The sequence below is a fragment of the Xiphophorus maculatus genome, chromosome 8 (genome assembly GCF_002775205.1).
Source record: "Xiphophorus maculatus strain JP 163 A chromosome 8, X_maculatus-5.0-male, whole genome shotgun sequence".
NCBI lineage: Eukaryota > Metazoa > Chordata > Actinopteri > Cyprinodontiformes > Poeciliidae > Xiphophorus > Xiphophorus maculatus.
Window position 1 is genome coordinate 6184706 of NC_036450.1, and position 15504 is coordinate 6200209.

Here is a 15504-nt window from a genome sequence, read left to right on the forward strand (position 1 = left end):
TGGATGCAAGTCCAGCCAGATCAGCGGTTTACATCTCCAGTCCTCCACCATCCTGACAGTTTTTGATGCATTCTTGCTCCAACACATCTGAGTCTAAACGTTGAATTATCTCTTTAGCAGGTTGGCAAGCTTAGCAAACACCTGGATGTTGATCGCTCATTTAATCCAGCTTTGTTGGAGCAGAGATGCATCCAAAGATTCCCAGACTGTGGCAATCGAGGAGTTTAACTCAAAGCATATTCATTTGCTAGCGTTGCCTAGTCAAAGTCCAGACCCAAATCCAAAGGCGACAGAGACACTTCTCAAAAGATTTGCAGCTTTAATTGCAACAAAAGTTGGTTCTGAAACATTGCAATGTGGCAAAATGTGAAAACTGCAAGGGGAAGGATTAAGCCTGTCGCTATAAACAATTAATTGCATGATAAATTTAAATGATTTTTATTCCAGTTATATTTTTTCAAGGGAAATTTTATTTCATGACCCATTTTATTTGTGGTTTCAGTTGTAATTGGTGTTTGTTTCCACCTTATGTTGGGTATTTAAAATATCTTCCAGTTCCAGTGTGTGAAGGTTTATTGCTCTTTGAGAGGGTCATTATCAAAATATTGATCTCAAACAACAATATTATCATTTATCGCAATAATTATTGGGACAATTTATTGTCCAGCAATATTTGTTATGGAACAGGAATAGGTAGGATACACAACAAGGGACAATTCAAGACTTTTGCACAGCCTTGTTCCTCTGTTGCATGCAAATTGTACACGGATCGCAGCACAAGAGATAAACGGATATCTCAGTTAAGCAAATCCTTAACAGTGGCTGACCACATTGTGTCAACAACCTGTTGGTGTAACTGGGATCACCAGGAAAGGCTGAACTGGAAACGGAATGGTCTGAATCTGCAGAAAAAATGAGATAAATGGGAATTTTTCCAGAATCCCGCGGTCTAAAAGCCGTTTGTCTTTTCTTCAGTCTGTCTGAATAAGACTCCCCACCTCGCTGCTGCGATGAAAAACACAACAGGATTACATAAGATAGGCCACCTGCTTCCTCACCACAGCCTGACCTCAGAGAATAAATCACATTTCCTGGTAAAAACACAGTTTGAATCAGTCTTACTCAGCAGTCCTTCACATTTCAAGACAGTACATTTCTTTTTTCTGTAGAGGAATTTAAGGTTCAACGAGGGAAACCTCCTTACATCAGACCCGGCAGGTGCTTCCACACAGGTCAAACACAGAAGACTGAGTGTTTTGGTTTATTTTTTCGCTTTCTAATCTTTGTCTCCAGTAGACTATTTAAAGCATTCCAGTCTGCTGACTTTGGCCCTGCAGGACGTCTGGTGGAAAGTACCAACTTGGTGCATGATTGTAGAGCCAACCGCAGTGACCCACACTTACCTGGTGCAAAATTTAGTTGGTATGAAGAGCATGAAAGCAAACATCCAACAGAGTGCTGCTACGTTTGGAGATCAGAATGCAGATGGGAGGTGCCTGATGTGCCAAACCGTTGAGTCATCATTTTTTATTTTTGGCTTCAATGAGGCAAGCAGAGCATTTAGACTTAAGAGAACAAAATGGAGAAGAATAAGATGGACTATCAAAAGATCCCAACGGACCTTTTTTAAAAAAACATCTTGACAGTTGGACGTGTTGGTGTGTTTTGAATCATCGGCCGGCTGATGAACCCAACCACAGTTGGGCTTAATATCACAAACTAAAAGTTGGTCATTCTCCTTCAGAGTTCACTGACTGATTATGGCAATTCAACAAACTGGTTTGGATAAAGCTGTCCAAACCGACTAGGCGCGGAGTGGAAAAAGACTCAACCCCTCTTAAACCATCATTATTTACAAATAGGGAAAACATAGAACAGTGGCAAACTTTTCCAGGAATGGCTAGCCAACCAGAAACCCTTTCACCAGAGGCGTGGCTTTAACTGGTTCTTCCCCAGTCGTACCAGCCCAGATTCGTCTCCATTTTCAGATCCTGCACAGTTCCTACTTGTTTCTTTGGAACCACTTCAGGAGTGGGACAAGTCGCTATCGGGCACAAGTGATTTGATTGGCAGCAGACTGAATTTGTTGATTGGCCTGTGGAATCCGGGACAAGACGAAATGAAGAACTGCAACTTGGAAGAATGCATGCATCGTCAGCTGGACTGGGCAAATCCACAACGAACAAATCTGCTGAGAGACTTTGGAGAAACTGACCGCCCAAGTGTACCTGCGCAAAGTGACATAATCAGTTTCTGCATGGCTCATAGGTCACCCACACTCCTGCCCAATTAGTGAGGATCACAATACCAATGCAGACACACCCAACTTGGCTGGAACCGAACCAGAGATTGACCAGCAAGAGTGAGACTTGACAATGGAGAAGGAACAAAAGTTACACCAAGAGAACACCGGCGACTCATCCAGAAGATTCCTGAAGAATCCAAAATATCATGTAAAGAACCGCAGAGTTCCTCAGTTACAGTCAGTGGACATGAATCAACTATAAGAGTCACAACTTCCTTCTTCATGAACTTTAAAATTGAGTGCCGTCAGACTTAATCAGTTGTAGGATTCCTCTGTTGCATAAGACCACGAGCCATTTCTCCTGCTAGCATTTGCACGGTTGTTTTGATCGTATTTACCCAGAATGTGCTGCGCTGCAGACCACTTCCTGCTTTTGGAGTTGTCTGAGGTCCGCTTGGTGTTCATACATGCATTTGAAACGAGTTTGATTGAGCATTCTTACCTCCCTAAATGAATCAGACTTTATATGCAAACGAACTGGAGTTGGATTAAAGCGGACTAAACAGGGCTGGTGTGAATCCAAGTAAAGTTTTCTGAAATGTTTGGGATGAAAAGAAGCATAACGTTGTAGAAACCAACAGTCAAACAAAGTGGTGGCAGTGTGATGATGTGGGGCGGCGTTCTTGCTTCATTACATTGATGGAACCACAAATTTTGGTCTCTAACAGAAAATCCTGACGGAGAATGTCCGTTCCAAATCATGCAACTGCTGAAACTCTAAAAACCACAAAATGAAGGTTGTAATCCAACTGAGATAGAGTGTTGTGACCTTAAAGAAGATGCTTTATGCTCAAGAACGATTGAATGTGACTGAATTAAAGTGATTCCTCCATACTGATGCTGGTTATCAGAAACTTGTCGTCTCTTGCAGCGTTTGCCGTTTCCTCACCGGGTTTTGACTCGTCCCGTCCTCAGACTCGTCCTCCCGTCTCGTCCCATGAGACGCCTGCTGTTTTTTAATCAGCCTGTGCGTCCCTGTCCCCCGTCTCCTACACATTCCCTCCATGTCTATCCTGTCCTGTCAGCGTTTTCCTTCCTGCTCTGCTCCTGCCTTCCTGTCCCCACGCTTCCATAAACAGACCAGAGTCCACGTCTGGCTTGTTTACAGCAGTAAAAAACTTGATTTGTCCTCTGCACGAGGTTCTTGGGACGGTTTTATTGGGATGCTACACGACTGCCTCCAAGCTAACACAATCTGGGCTCTTTTCTGTGGATGTGGAAGTGACACGTCAAAGGTTCACTTAGTTACAGCTGCTAAAAGCAGAAACATCTAAATCTGCTGCTTCCCACTTGTTTCCCAAAATACTGTTCTGACTAATTGGACAAAATTAACTGGAAAGGATGAAGTTAGCATTTCAGCTGGGATTATTTAGCCTTGAAAGATATTCAGAGTAGGCTGGTCGCAATAAAAATAATTTCCATTTGTTGATTTATAATTTTCTTTCTACCAAAAACTGACAATAACTAAAGTCTTCAGTTTGGTCTCAACTAGCCTAACTAGTTTTGTTTACAGAGACTTTATAATTAATTTTATCTGTTGTTTCTGTTTTATTTATTTTGTATAATTAAAATTAAAAACTAATAATTGATAGTTTATAATGTGTTCTTGCGTTATTAAGCCATTATTACTGTTACGTTACTTAAAAATTGTCTCAAAACAACAATATTGTCATTTATCATGACCTCCTAGGACAAACTGCAGAGTAGTTTGAGAAATTAGTGATTGCCTCACAAACTAAATATTAAATTTAATTACGTCTGTGAATAGAATATATTTTAAAAAGCCTCTAAACACAGAATGTCTGCAGTTTGATGGTTTTGGATAATAATTGACAAATTTAGATAGAAATGATAAAAAATTATGTTTTAACTGACAACGTATTGGTTAGATTTTCCAATTTGTGGTTTTGTATTTACAATAATCATATAGTTACCAGCATTTCTTTGGAGATATTAACTTCGCTTTTCACTTTGAAATGTGTAAATTTGTACAAATTGTGCATTGATTAAGAAAATAAATGAGTTTTCTGACTGTATTTTTGCTGCTGCAGCTCGGACCAGAGAAGTGATGGGGCAGTTTGGCGATCTGTACGAGAAGCAGTACGCCGTCGCTCTCTTCAACGTCGTTCGCTTCGAGATAGAAGGAGGCGGCGCACCGCAGTCGCAGCTGCTGCACCGAAAGGCAAGTTTCACCGCCCCAAACGTCTACAACACGGAAATGAAAGTTAAATTTCAGCTTCATTTTTTAATGACTATTCTTCACCAACGGCCAAAATCCTCAAGATGAACGTGTCCAGGTCAAAGTTTTATTGTTTTCCCCCAATTAAACACGTAAAACTATTAGTGAATTCTTCCTCTTTTAGCTGCACAGCAGTAAATGTAATATTTTACGTTTGCCTTAATGTTGACTACTTAACTTTAAGTTTATTATTTTCTCTATTAGTTAAATCTCTGCAACAAAAATAAGAATTTTGCTTTGCTGTATTTAGCTAGGAGTAAAGATTTGCTGGATGTTTATGGCACAACTTATTAAACAGAAATAAAAGGAGAAAAAAGTTAACTAAAGAAAAATTGTGTTATAATTGATATTTTCCTTTTAAAAAAATATAAATACTTAAAAAAAATTAAAATGTCAAGGCAGCTGTTCTTGAACGGCAGTCCAAGACAAAGGAGAGGAAAAGGTCACACAAAATTAATCCAGGGGTCACAAATGGCCCCTGAACCTCACTTTGGACGCCAAATCATATTGAATGGCCTAGTCAAAGTCTTACTCTAAATCCAGGTGAGAATCTGAGGCAAAACCTGAAAATTGCTGGTCACAGTTCATCTCCATCCCACCGGCCAGTTATTCAGGAGAATGGATGGAAATTTCAGTCTTTAAATGAAGAAAACTGGTTGAAAATTCACTAAATCTAATTATTTAATTTTATTCATCTATTTCTTTTTATAGTATAAATACTATTTATACTATTAGTATAAATAGCATTTATACTAATAGTATAAATACTATTTATAAATAGTATAAATAGATATACTATTTATTTATACTAAGTATAATTTCCACTTACTTAAGCATTACTTCATGTTGGTTTACCACATAAAACCCTAATAAAACACATAAAGTTTGTACCCAAGTTAAAAATTGTTTATTTTTGCTGCCAAATTAGCTTCACATCTGTTAACCTTAACCTTTAACCCCAGGAACCTAAACAGCGCAGGGCGTTTTGTGTTTTCACTGCGGCACTGTTTAGGTAAATCATCTGATGATGAGACAGTCAGTCACTCCTTCCTGATCCTCCCTGCATCTGTGTTGTTGCTGGATTCACAAAACTAATCAAGCTAACAGACGCGCCGCCGCTCCCTCTATTATGTTTTAATCCGTTAACTTCCAGTAGTTTTTTATTTGCGCTGAGTCATTGATCCAGCTTTAAGATCTGAGAACAGAAACTACCTCCTTAAAACCAGGATGAATTTCAGAGCTAACTTTGATAACTTAGCTAACTTAGTTAACTTTGATAACTTAGCTAACTTTGATAACTTAGCTAACTTTGAAATAATTTAGCACACTTAGCTTCCCCTAAATTAATTCTAAAGCACTAATTTACTTGACTGTTTTGTAAACTTTCAGTTGAATAAAGTTCAACATCTGTGTTGAAGTTTTGGTAGTCAACTTAATTTAAGTAGACACTTATACTCATGCTTTTATTTTGAAGTGAATGACTGCTCTGTTTCCTTTGGGGGTTTTTTCAAATAACTTGTTCAAACAAGAAACAAAAAACAGACAGAGAATAATGTTAAAAATAAATTGTTGTTCCAGGGTTGTAGTCTCTCAAATAATTTGATGTTAGCGCTTTAGCATTATGCTAAATACAGTTTAGGCATAGCGTTCTTAGCGTTAGAGTAGTTAATGTTTATGATTAACCCTTTATGGTTTCAGTGTTTCAAAGTAATTACATCAGAAAGTTTGACTTAAATCACTTGAAATCCTGAAAATATTTATTGCAAAGGAATTTCAGTGATTTTGACGGTTTTAAAACTCACAAAGTTCCAAGTTTGCAGAAGAGATTTAAAAATGAAAATGAAGATAAAAATAAAACACCTGATTCTCTCACAGCGGTTACATGCTATAATAAGTCTCCCATTTAAAGACAAATATAACATCAACGCATCTTTTATGAATGAAGCCGAAATCTCTCAACATCAAACCCTAAAATATAACTAAGTGAAGAAGTGAAACTGCTGATTTACACAAAGTTTTGTAGATGCATAAATGTGATTGGCTGATTGTTTTAAGTAGCGGTTAAACTAGTAAGTTTAATAAGGTTGCTGGAGTGAATATAATTAGATCAGAATGTGACTGTATTTAAATAAACTGCAAATCAGAAATGTTATGCATTTAAAAGATTTTTCTGACCTTATTTTGAAGGGATCACAGTTTGTTGTGTTGCATAAAATGCAGGAATGAGCCGATCCAGGATGTTACTGAATGTTTTTAGATTATTTTGTGCATCTTTAATGAATGAAGCTAATGTTGTTGAGCTTTTCCACCCATCACTGGAGAGAAACTGGGGCACATTTCACACATGAACAGAGATGCAGGCAGCTGCTCAGATTTTCTTCTGTTTTTAATCATCAAATTTAATATGATGAAAATCCTCAAAATATAATGCAATGAAATAAAGTCCTAACTAATAAATCCATTAGATTAATGCTAGCCTGTATTATCTGACACCTCTATGCTTTAAGAAATAATTAATTGATACATAAAAGTAAATCTGTTGTAACTTAAACTTTCCTCGCCTCTGAGTGGGAATTATTTGATCCAAGACAGGAACTCTGCAAACAAACCAGGGTGTTGCACGTCCTTCTGTAAACACCTTGAGGTAAAACTCTCCTCCCATCACTGTTTGGAAATTCCTCTTCAGGTTTTAAGACTCGTGGGAATGAAATAAATCCAAAACGTGTCAGAAATACGTCCAGTCTGAATTGTGTCAGAAACGTCTTCACAGGATTAACGGAAGATCTTTGGTTCTTCCAGGACCCTCTGGCGGGTCACACCATCTTCTCCGGGAGTTTGTTCCAGTACCTGGAGGAGAACCGGAAGTGGAGGAACCGTTTCGTCTTCATCCCAAACAGCTACGCCGTCAACCTCTACGAGAGCAAAGCGGTGAGTGGACGTCGGCAGGAACCGATGCTGGTTCTGAGGATCTGAAACCGGTTTGTTACCCTGTGTTTGCTTCGCAGGCCCACGACCGAATGCTGCATCCGAAGGTTTCCATTAACTGCGCCGGGTACAAGGCCCTGACCTCCATGGAGGAGTACATGGAGCTGCTCAACAGCAGCCTGCCAGGTGGGAAAACGATCCCAACGCCTCAAAATACAGCCGTAGTATTATCATTTATCATTTATCACAACTATTGTCTCATCAGACACGGAAAATGGTTCTTTCCCATTTGTTTAATAGAGTAAGTAGTAAGTTTTCCTGGATGTTTGGAATAACAATTTGATTTTTAAACATTTTGTCGTTTCATTCAAACAAAAACTTCAACCAAAGTGGAGATTTGAGAAAACTCTGGCTTTGTGTTACATGGCAACATGTAACACAATGTTTACATGTTTACATTTTAGGTTCCCGCGCATTACAGTCAGTGACTAATAACGCACCAACATATCCACATGATTCCCAACTGACATTGTGTATTATTTAGTTTATATTCTAATCTGTCCACACAAATGAACTTCCTGACGCCATGTTTAATTCCTAACAGGAAACATCAGGTTGTTTTGAAGCAACCTGATGTTAGCGCTGTAGCATTAGCTTCTGCATGACTAATGTTTATGGTTAGCCCTGTAGGGTTTCGGTGTTTCTCTGCAGTTACATCACAAAGCATGACTTAAATCATAAAAATTATTGAAAATATTCATTTGTAGAGAAATTTCAGTTGATTTTGACGGTTATAAAACTCCTACAGTTTGTGGAAGAGATTAAAAAAACAAACAAACTATGGAGACAAAATAAAACGCTTGATTGTCTCGCAGCGGTTACACGACATAGAGGGATTATCTGTAAACACGGTGGATGCCGGCCTTTAGATGCTCACTTGTTGCCATGGTTACCCACATTTATCTTGCTGCTTTAACATTAGCAAGCACGTTGTCAGTCAAATGTGATAAAATAAGTTATTCTACCAAATTTACAATACTGAATGAAATGCATCTTACTGACATTAAATGAAAGTGAGTCGATAAATGGCGAGAGGAATTGTTCCAACATTACTTAGTAGTAATAATAAAGCGATTTGAATGAGTGACGCAGGTTTAGCTTTGTGCTACACTGCCCCCTATGGGCCTGGCATGTTTAAAACAACGCTCAGAGCAGGTTTATGAGAGTTCATGTGGATCACGTTTTCTGATTTCCATGTGCGCAATGACATTACATTTTTTTAGATTCAGCTACGAGGCCTTAAACTACTTATTTTTTGTTTCTACAGAGTTTAATAAAAATCGGATCCATTCTGATTTTCCTGTTTAGGTAAATTAGGCTAGCATTTAAAATACCAAAACATTGACCACAGTACTATCAAAAACACACAAACGATGCTTTAAAGCCACGTCTCCTCAACCGTTTTTAAAATATTTTCTGTCAAATGACTCTTTCTGTTCTCTGTTTCAGAAATCAAGGCCAAACCGAGCAACGCTCCCTTCATCAAGTGTGCGACCCAGTTCCCGCTGATCCTGTGGCACCCGTACGCTCGCCACTACTTCTTCTGCGTGGTGACGGAGAAGGAGCAGCAGAAGTGGCACGCCGTGCTGCAGGACTGCGTCAGACACAGCAACAACGGTAATGACATCATCACAGATACGCAGTAGGACACACAGAGGCAGCACTTAATTAGAGATTTACTTTAGAAAACAAACTCTTTGTCTTTTAATTGAGCACCAGAAACAATCCAAGCCTTCCTTCTACTCAGTATTCATGGAAAATGTGTCTATTTCTAGAGGTTTACGTGTAAATGTAAAATATTCAAAAGAAAATGCAACTTAGGAAGATTAAATATTTCGGCACAAAGCTACTTGATACTATTGGTTGGTGTTTGTTCAGCAGCCAATCCCTAAGCACCATTTGTCATCTTTAAATGAGGTAAATGTGACTTTATATTACTGGCTGCATAGAAAATGGATTATAATCTGACATCAGAGGCAGCTGTTCAGTACAAGAAAGATAGTTTTTGACAATTTTTAAGAAAAATATGCAATAAAGTCCCAATTATTAGCGCAAAAAATGTCAAAAACTTGTTGATTTTGCATGAATTTCCACAATAAATCTCAAGAAACTGGAAGGACTAATTGATATAATCTGGTAGTAAATGGATAAAAACTGCATTGATTTGATTGATAAGATAATATTTAAGCAGAGTTAGAGTTTAGTCTAGATTATAGAGGGCCACATAAAAAGCTACAGTGGGCCAGAAACTTGAGTTTGATGTGATATAAATAATCATGCAGAATAAATTGGATTTCAGCAACAAAAAAGAAAAATCAGAATCAAGCATCAAAACCTGCTGTGTGAACGTGGCGTTAGTTTCTGGAGGAAACGTTCTTCAAAGCCTTCTTCACAGATCTTTAAACATTTTTATGCTACTTTGATCAAAAAACTGTCCTTTTTTGTTTGGGCATTGCATTTATGTTTGGAAATATTAGCAGTGAGGAGGATACTTTAGGTTTTTCTTGGTTCCTTTCATCAGGGTGGGGAGCGACTCTTGAACTGTCTCTACTTGCTGTAACATGACTCACATCTCATTGTTTAGAGACACTGAAAACAGAGACGCAGCAGGAAGTTCGAACCACTTTGTTTGTTGTGTTGTCATGCCCCACCTCCTGCCTCGGTGATGTTCGGTTGGCGGCGCGCGCATCGCCTGCTTTCATGACAACAAGGGTCACGTTTCTGAAGTTCAGCACAGTTGATTCTGAGGAATGGTGACGAGCAGGAAATGAGGAGCATGTGAACTCTCAGATTCATTGATGAAGAAACGCAGGCCAACATTCACATGAATGGACTTGTTTGATTTCTGCCAGGTGGAAAAGCAGGAGGGATGTGATATTTATGTTGCAACGTATTTACAAAATAAAACCCTTTCTGCTTGAGTAGATGTAGATGGCTGGGACAGACTTTATTTGTTTTAGTTTTTAACTGAACCAAAGCAGCAACAGCACTACACATGTCAGTGCTTTCACTTTTTATTTATAAAACAGAAGCTGCGCCAATGACAAACTTCTCTGCTGCTTTTAATGTTGTCTTTAGCACATTCCTTTTTAAAACTTTCTATTCCTTCTTAAGTGTTAAGACTGCAATATTATGTGCTTTTAATGTTCTTTATAAATCAATAAATGAAAACAAATCTTATTTTTTCCTTCCAGACCATAACAGGTCACAAGGTTTTATCAGAATCAGTTTGGTTTGTTGATTCTCGTTGCTCCGTATTCAACATTTATCTCCAGTGGTTCCGTCTCACAGAGGCAGACATTTGAAAATATGAAACCAGAAAAAATGAATAGGAATGTAAAACATGGCAGAGATAATTATTGATTTTTGGCTTTTATCAATTATCCTCAATACCTAGATGGGACATAAAGCCTTTTTCTTCAGCTCAGCTCAGCTGACTCTGATGTGGAGAAACAGCAAGTTAAATGTTGACTCAGACGAACCGAGGGCTCATTTGAATCGGCTAAAGCTTTCTTTGTTTCATCCTCGATAATCGGCCAGTAGAGCGACCGGCCACTGCTTTGCATCACCTTAACAAGATGATTTGCAAATAATTCAGTTAATCATCCGCTCAGCACGAAGGTCCCACTAAAACTGGTCGCACTCTAGAAATGTAGAACTGGACACTCGGAGTTTGTCCATATTCTTTAAAACAAGCCGTAGAGCATTTTATTTTACAAAATGTGATTTGAGGAAAATTAAGTTTAGAGTCCATTAGTAGTTTTGTTGCTCATTCTTTGCAAAATACTTAAAGTTTAATCAGTCTGAATGGATGCAGAACATCAGACTCACTTCTTTTGAGAATTTTAGACCTAAACTTTGACTAGGCCATTCCAACACACAACGTTTTGGGTTATTATTCCTGCTGGGAGGTTGTTTTTTTCAGGATTTTCCTGCATTTAGCATCATCTTCCCATCAAGTCAAACTAGTTTTAGTCTCATTTGATCAGATCTTTTAAAAGTTGAATGAAGGTAGACCTGTTACAATAAGCAATGAATCAATAAATTGCTGGTTCTGTTGGACCTCAGTGTTGATCCTGACATATTACTGAAACGACTGGAGAGTTGGTTCGGACTCTCCGGTCCAGTACTTAGTACCGGTTTGAATTTTACATAAAGAACAGACAGAAGTACTCCAAGGTTCTATCCTAGTTCCTCTCTTATTCAATGTCTATATGCTCCCTGTACCTCAGGTTATAACAGGAAATAAGATTAGCTGCCATAACTACGCAGATGATACACGGCTCTACATTACAATGTCACCAGGTGACTCTGAATCCATCCAATCACTGAATTAACTTAACTTGCTCTTTGCACGTTGCTTTACGATGTGAAATCCTGCCTGGTTGTGTGTGTGTGTGTGTGTGTGCGTGTGTGTGTTAGCTTAAAGAACGTCTTAAATACACCCTGACTGGGTCTGCTGCTCCCATTCACTCCCAGGCCATCAGGCGGCCGGCGGGCGGGGACCTAAAGCTGCTCGGCGGTTGTGATGTCTGCGGCTGATGGTGTGTTTCCGTGGGTGTTTACTGTCCTGTGGGTTTGGCTGCTTCCATTCACTACAACCATATGGGGAAACAGCATCCATGCATGTCGCTGTATGAAGTGTTAAAGAAAGACGTGCTTAAATTAAACCAGATTTTATTTTAAAGGCGGGAGGAAATTACAAAAAGCAAAGAGAAAAACGTTCTGTGAGGTCAGAGAGGAAAGAGAGAACCGGCTGAGTGTTGGTGAGGCGGGCAGAAAGGGAAATGCCTTAAATAAAACCACCGTGGTAAGTGCTGCCACATGTTCTATTAATAATACATTCAGCACACGCACGCGCACACACACACACACACACACACACACACACACACAGCAGCATAGCTGTAATCTGAACTGAGCTTGTTGCTGGAAAATGTTTAGATTTTTACAGCCTGACAGGATAAAACATGGCGAGCTCCTGGAAAATGCATAGAATTAAGATTTAATGTTTTTCTTTCAGGGTCAAACCTGATGCAGTCGAGAATAATTATGTTTCAGATTAATTATGAGATTAATCTGAAACATTTATAAGAGTAAAGTCATAATATTAGCAGAATAAAAACGTGAAGTTAAGAGAAAAAAGCTTTGATTGAATCAATAATGTCAGATTTTGATTGTTTAATTATTTCAAAGTTCTGCTACTGGTGATAATTCGATGCTGATGTGTTAAAAGATGAAGAATGGGCGATTTGTTAAACGGATAGATTCAGAAGCTGCTCAACATTCATCTTAATTACTTTTATTAGAGGAGGTCTCTAATAAAATTGCAACTTTATTAATATATTATTTCAACTTTGTCGTACAATTTTATTCTTGTAATATTTAGACTTGTCATACGACCAATACAACTTTATTGTCTCAATTTCATCAAGTTATTCTTGTAATATTACAACTTTATAGTATAATTTTGTGTTCTTGTAATATGACTATTTTCATGTTACTTATTCTTCTACAATATAACTAAATTATATTACTTTATTATCCTAATTTTATTTTTTTCTTCTATGATTTTATTCTCATATTTTAACTTTAATCTCTTAAAACATGACTGTTTATCGCATTATTACAACTTTCTCACATAATTGTATTCTTGTAATTATTTGTTTTCTCAGTCCCAGGCTTCTCTGGTGCAGAATTATGACACATTATGTAACTTTAAAAAATAAATCACGTCCAAGTCTGTTTAAATGCAACATGACCGTCCTGACTGCAGATTGTTTGTCTGACTTGTATCAGATTTAGTTCCTCATATGGAAGAGAAACAAACTGGATTTTCTTGTGCGAAAAGATCAGAACTGGGCTGAAATAAATAAATAAAATATTACACATAAAATCCAGTTCACAAGGATTTGCAAATAAGAATTAATAGTTTAAAAAACAAAAGGCTAAAATGTTTAAAAGTAAATAAAAAATAGAAATATTTAATAAAATCAGTAAATAGTGATTAACCCTTCACTTTGCATCAGAGCGACTGCAGTGAAACAGTTATGATATATTTATATATCTTAATGAAACCACAGTAAAAACATCCAGTATGTTGAACTTTATAAAACATTGTTCTGTTCTGAATTAGTCGCACCGTCTGAAATGAACCTGAAGCCACAGGAATGTCAACAGGTTGATCCAGCAAGTCGCGCATTTTTAAGCTTCTCCCTTCGCTGCATGTAGTTTTAATCTGAACACAGAAAAATTCATATGTGCGTCCTCACTGGTCCCAGTGATGCTGATCAGTCTGGTAACGTGTGTTTGAGGGCTGTGGCCATTTATCCACAGAACATGGAGCCCAAAGTCCGGCTGCTCAGCAGAACTTCCTGTCTGGTTTCCCTCCTGGTCCAGAGTTCTGGGTAACTTCCTGTCTTTGTGAGCCGCCTCTTAGTCACACACTCGTCAACGGCTTGACGGGCATTCAACGGGGTGTGTGTGTGTGTGTGTGTGTGTGTGTGTGTGTGTGTTAGAGCTTTCGACAAACAAATCACCACTGTGGCTTCCTGTCTAACTCAGCATCCAACTGGAGAGCAGGAAGCTGCTGCTTCTCATGCAACCTGCAGCCTCCAGCAGCTTCCAGCGGCTCGGATCATAAAGTTACCGCTGCTGCTAATGTTCACAGTAAACTGCAGAAACACATCTGGGACGCAGCCGCTCAGAATCAGAAGCTCAGTTCTGTTTTCGTGAGAGTAAACTTCCTCAAACCGATCCGACATTTTGTTCTGTCGTTGGCCGGGGGGAGGCTGGGAGGGTTGCCATAGCAACCAGCGGGTCAACATCTTCCTGTTTTTAGGGCTCACACAGACGTGTGTGACGGTGCATCAGAGATGGTCCCACTGATGCACCGAGCAGCAGGTGTGACTCAGTTGGCAGGGAAACAAAATAAATCCAAATATAACAATTTTTTATTTTTTTGACTTGTTGCAAAGTTTAATTTTATTTAAAAAAAATATTTATTTATTTAAATTGCCCGTTTAAATTTTTTGTGTCTTTGGGTTTTATCTTTAAATTTGAAAAAAATCTAAATAATTTTATTTTAATTATATCAATTTTATTTGGTCAATTTCCATATTTACTTTTTATATTTTCACAATATTTAGATTTATTGTTTTTTTAGGGATTCTTTTAGGCTTATCTTAATAATCATAATTTTATTGTTTTTATGGTCAGAATGTTATTATGGTTAAAATATTTGTGATGTTTTTCTAACATATTTAAATATAAAAGGTATATTTACCTTTGACTAAAAGGTTAATATACAATTTTCTAAGTATTTTTTAGAATATAAAACACTTTTTTTATATATATATATATATAAAAGCACTTGGTTCAATTCTTTTCAAATACATTTGATGTTTTGTATTTTTCTGTATTAATTTATTTTTTTAATTATTGTATTAATTAACTTATTTTTTCATTATAAGTATAATTATAATAACATATATATATTTTTTTATTTATTTGCCTATATTTCTGTCCAGGTCTGTCAGAGGAAGACACGGTCCAGACTCCGGCCTTCACCGACTCTGTGAGGCGCTACAGACAGGTCAAAGGTCACTACGGTACCTGGGAGATGATGTGCGGATCGCCGCCTCAGGTCAGGACCTTAAACTATTCACGTCTCAAACATGTTCGCAACTCAGCGGGAGCCTCTGCTTATTTTAACGAGCCACGCCCTAATTGAAGGGCGGATTGTTACCGTGGTGACGGGTTTCCTTCAGGTTAAACACAGAGAAAGTACTCCTCAGGAAGAGTTCTGGTGGAGGTGATGAGAGACGTGCAGCGCTGCGTTTAACGGAGAGGTTTCCTCCTGAATTCTGGAGCTTTTACAAACATTTCTGATGATCATCTCTCTAAATAATTTACTTTCTGTTTCTGCCAAAGCTTTGTGCTTTTAAATTTTCTCCATAGACTTCAATTATTCAAA

The 15504-nt window shown here is 38.0% G+C and overlaps 1 protein-coding gene across 1 annotated transcript in view; it reads left to right on the forward strand.

Annotated features, from left to right (window-relative positions):
- Positions 1-15504, forward strand: part of LOC102236024 (niban-like protein 1) — a 70492-nt gene that overhangs the window by 3791 nt on the left and 51197 nt on the right. Inside the window, exons 2-6 of the mRNA XM_023338249.1 lie at positions 4357-4487; positions 7344-7472; positions 7550-7655; positions 8979-9146; positions 15059-15174. Of these exons, the coding sequence (XP_023194017.1) occupies positions 4357-4487; positions 7344-7472; positions 7550-7655; positions 8979-9146; positions 15059-15174 (650 nt within the window). The remainder of the gene's footprint in view (positions 1-4356; positions 4488-7343; positions 7473-7549; positions 7656-8978; positions 9147-15058; positions 15175-15504) is intronic.